The 4,007-nt window shown below is 38.1% G+C and overlaps 1 protein-coding gene across 1 annotated transcript in view; it reads right to left on the reverse strand.

Annotated features, from left to right (window-relative positions):
- The window catches only part of LOC103208590 (butyrophilin-like protein 3), a 78,972-nt gene extending 76,622 nt beyond the window's left edge, over nt 1–2,350 (reverse strand). The window contains exon 1 of the mRNA XM_007954285.1: nt 2,224–2,350. Within this exon, the coding sequence (XP_007952476.1) occupies nt 2,224–2,350 (127 nt within the window). The remainder of the gene's footprint in view (nt 1–2,223) is intronic.
- Nucleotides 2,351–4,007: the final 1,657 nt, after the last annotated feature.

A 4,007-nucleotide genomic window follows, 5' to 3' on the forward strand; every position in this document is an offset into this window, starting at 1 on the left:
TTTCACGCAAATTCTTCTGCTAGTTGGGGTTTAGTCCAAATCTGCATCCTTTCCTTCAAGGCTCAGGGGTCCAAGATTATCTTCTGTGTCTGTATTTATTGGTTTCCCTTTTCTTTGTTGAAGAGGGTCTGTGCAATCCTTCTGCCTAGTCCGCCATCTTGCCCCGCCTCTTCCTGCTGCAACCATTTTTGAATTATCTTCAGTAAGATTTTACTTGTGTGTGATATCAATGATATTGTTCAATAATATCTGCATTCTGTGGGATTACCTTTCTTTGGAATGGGTACAAATATGGATCTCTTCCAGTCAGTTGGGCAGGTAGCTATCTTCCAAATTTCTTGGTATAAATGAATGAGCCTCTCCAGCATTGCATCTGGTTGTTGAAACATCTCAGTGGGTACTCTGTCAATTCCCGGAGACTTGTTTTTTGCCAATTTCTTCAGTGCAACTTTGACTTCTTCCTTCAATACCATTGATTCTTGATCATATTCCATCTCTTGAAATGAATGAACATCGACCAGTTCTTTTTGATACAGTGACTCTGTGTATTCCTTCCATCTTCTTTTGATGCATTATTAAATATTTTGCCCATAGAATCTTTCAATATTACAACCTGAGGCTTGATTTTTCCTTCAGTTCTTTCAGCTTGAGAAATGCCAAGCATGTTCTTCCCCTTTGGTTTTCTAACTCCAGATCTTTGCACATTTCATTATAATAATTGATTTTGTCTTCTCAAGCTGCCCTTTGAAATCTTCTGTTCAGCTCTTTTGTCTTGTCATTTCTTCCATTTGCTTTAGCTATTCTTCATTCAAGAACAAGTTTCAGAGTCTCTTCTCACATCCATTTTGGTCTTTTCTTCCTTTCCTGTCTTTTTAATGACCTCTTGCTTTCTTCATGTAGATGTTCTTGATTTCATCCCAACAATTTCTCTGATTTTCGGTCATTTGTGTTCATTGCATTAAACCTGTTCTTTAGATGCTCTCTAAAGACAGGTGGGATATAATCAAGGTCATATTTTGGTCCTCATGGACTTCTTTTAATTGTCTTCATCTTCAACTTGAACTTGCACATGAGAAACTGATGGTATTTTCTAGAATCAGCTCCTGGCCTTTTTTGGCTGAAGATATTGAGCTTCTCCATCACCTCATTACACAGATGTAGTTGATCTAATTCCTGGATACTCCATCTAATGAAGTCCACATGTATATCCACTGTTCATGGAGTTGAAAAAAGGAATTTTCAATGAATAAGTTATTGGCCTTGCAAAATTCTATCATGCGATCTATAGCATTATTTCTATCACCAAAGCCATATTTTCCAAGTGCCAGTGATTTTTCTTTGTTTCTAACTTTTGCATTCATTACCAGTGATAATTAACACATCTTGGTTACATATTTGGTTCTTTACAGACTGCAGAAATTGGTAAAAATCTTCAATTTCCTTTGGTGGTTGGTGTGTAAATTGAATCATATAGTATTAACTGGTCTTCCTTGTAGGTGTATGTATATTATCCTATCACTGACAACATTGTACTTCAGGATAGATCTTGAAACATTCTTTGTGACGATGAATGCTAGGGCATTCTTCTTCAGTTTTTTATTCTTGGCATAGTAGATCATATGGTTGTCTGATTCTAAATGGCCCAAACCAGTCTACTTCAGGTCACTAATGCCTAGGATATCAATCTTTATACATTTTTGACAACTTCCAATTTTCCTAGAGTCATGCTTTGTACATTCTCTATTCCGATTATTAATGGATGTCTGCATCTGTTTCTTCCCATTTTGAGTCATGCCACATCAGCATATGGAGGTCCCAAAAGCTTTACTCTATCCACATCAATAAGATCTACTCTACTTTGAAGAGTCAGCTCTTCCCTAGTCGTATTTTGAGTGCTTTCCAACATGGCTCATCTTCTAGCTCTATATTGGACAATGATTTAGGGCTATTCATAAAGTTTTCCAGTAATATATCAAGTAGTGTTTCATTGCTGTTCATAAGGTTTTCACTGGCCAATTCTTCTTCCAATCTGTCTTAGTCTGGAAGCTCCACTTAAACCTGTCCACCATGGGTGACCCTGCTGGAATCTGAAATACCAGTGGCATAGCCCCCAGCCTCATAGCAACACACAGGCCACCACAGTGACAAACTGACAGACAAATGGTGGTCACTGTGTTATAGAACAGCAAAACCTCAGAATATCCCCCAAAGATCCAACTTTACCAACACTAAATTTAGAACTTTCACACCAGGCCATTCCAATTCCAGAAGGTTCTTCCTTGGCATGAAACAAAATCTTATTTGTTATGGTGGTCTCTTGTTCATATTGGCATTTCCACTCTGCACGCATGATCAATGTGAGTTGGCAACTAACAAAAATAGGTTAGGTTGCAGTATGCAGTCATTTAATCAAACGTTACTCAGGGGTTGCCAGTAAGGTATTTTGTGGCTGTGGTTAACATCTACAATTAGTAACTTTGAGATAGAGCATCCTGAAATGTAAATATCTGGTGTACTTCACTTGACTAAAGGATGAGTATTTCTGGGTCTGAACTTAAACTGAAGAAAGGTGAGTGACCTCTATAATTGAACTCCACTTCTTTCCAGTGAGGGTTTTGTTTTTTGTTTTTGAGATATATTGTTGGCTTTTCTTTGTGTTTACTCTTTTGTCCTTTCCTTATTCAGTTCAATCTTTGAACATTTTCATGGGATCCAATTTGTAGGGTGATATAGCAGCTCCTGTTTTGTGAGGTTTCTTGCTCTTTTCTTTCAAGTACACATTTAAGGACCCCTAAGGGAATATTTTATTCATTGACAGCCTGCGATAGGCAGATGACACAACCATGCTCAGTATTAAGTCATTTTCTTCCATTTTGTGATCTGATTTAATTATCCTATGTGTTGTAAATCTTAACGTTTATGATGGTAATGAGGCAGGAGAGTGGCAATTATATTAATAAGACAGAATACAATCTACAGAATTAGGTTGTATATTGAGTTAATGTCTTTTGAGATGTTAAAGAGATTAAACATATTAACAGAGACAAAGGGGACCTCTGTACCACCAAGAAAGGAGAGGAATGGAAGAAGTCCTTTGGACCCAGGGTCTCTGCTCTGTGAACCTCCCATATTGTTGTTGTTGTTGTTATGTGCCGTTGAGTCAGAGTTGACTCATAGCAACCCCTCCTTGGGTTTCCAAGCAGTATCACTACAGAGTAGATTGCCCCATCTTCCTTCCAAGGAGTGGCTGGTGGGTTTGAACCGCCAGCCTTCTGGTTAGCAGTCACATGCCTTAGGCACTACCTCCCATAGGAAGATTAATGTCAAAACACATGGAGATGTCCAAGGGATACCAAGCCCACATATGTTGAAAGGAGACAAAGACCTTCCCCGGAGCTAACAGGAAGAGAAAGCCTTCCCCAAGAGCTGACCTCCTGAATTTGGATGTCTAGGCCCCTAAACTGTGACAGAATAAATATCTGTTGAGTAAAGCCATCCACTTGTAGTATTTCTGCTATAGCAGCATTAGATAAGTAACACACAGAGGGACCAGTCTCTGGAGAAAGATATCATGCTTGGTAAAGTGGAAGATCAGTGAAAAAGGGGAAAAAACTTCAAAAAGATTGACACATTGACTGCAACAATTGGCTCAAGGATAGCAAAGATTGTAAGGAAAGCACAGGAGCAGGTATTGTTTTGTTCTGTTGTGCATAGGGTCACTATGAGTGGAAAGTGACTCAACAGCAGGTAACAGCAACAAAAAGTCACTTGTGATTGTGTGATGATTACCTTTCTTTTCAGAGACCACAAATTATGTAGGGTCACTGTCTGACGTTTTTGTATACATCTCTTTGTATTGGGAATGTTTGTTGACTGATCACATATATTAATTTACTGATATATACATATATGTGAGTGTGTGATGTATATATGTGCATCAGAGGCAAAGTATGTTTCATAAAAACTTTGGAAGTAAATGATTATTTTTTTTCTAATTTTAACACTAA

The sequence above is a fragment of the Orycteropus afer genome, unplaced genomic scaffold, assembly GCF_000298275.1.
Source record: "Orycteropus afer afer isolate SDZICR_OR568_19922 unplaced genomic scaffold, OryAfe1.0 scaffold00455, whole genome shotgun sequence".
NCBI lineage: Eukaryota > Metazoa > Chordata > Mammalia > Tubulidentata > Orycteropodidae > Orycteropus > Orycteropus afer.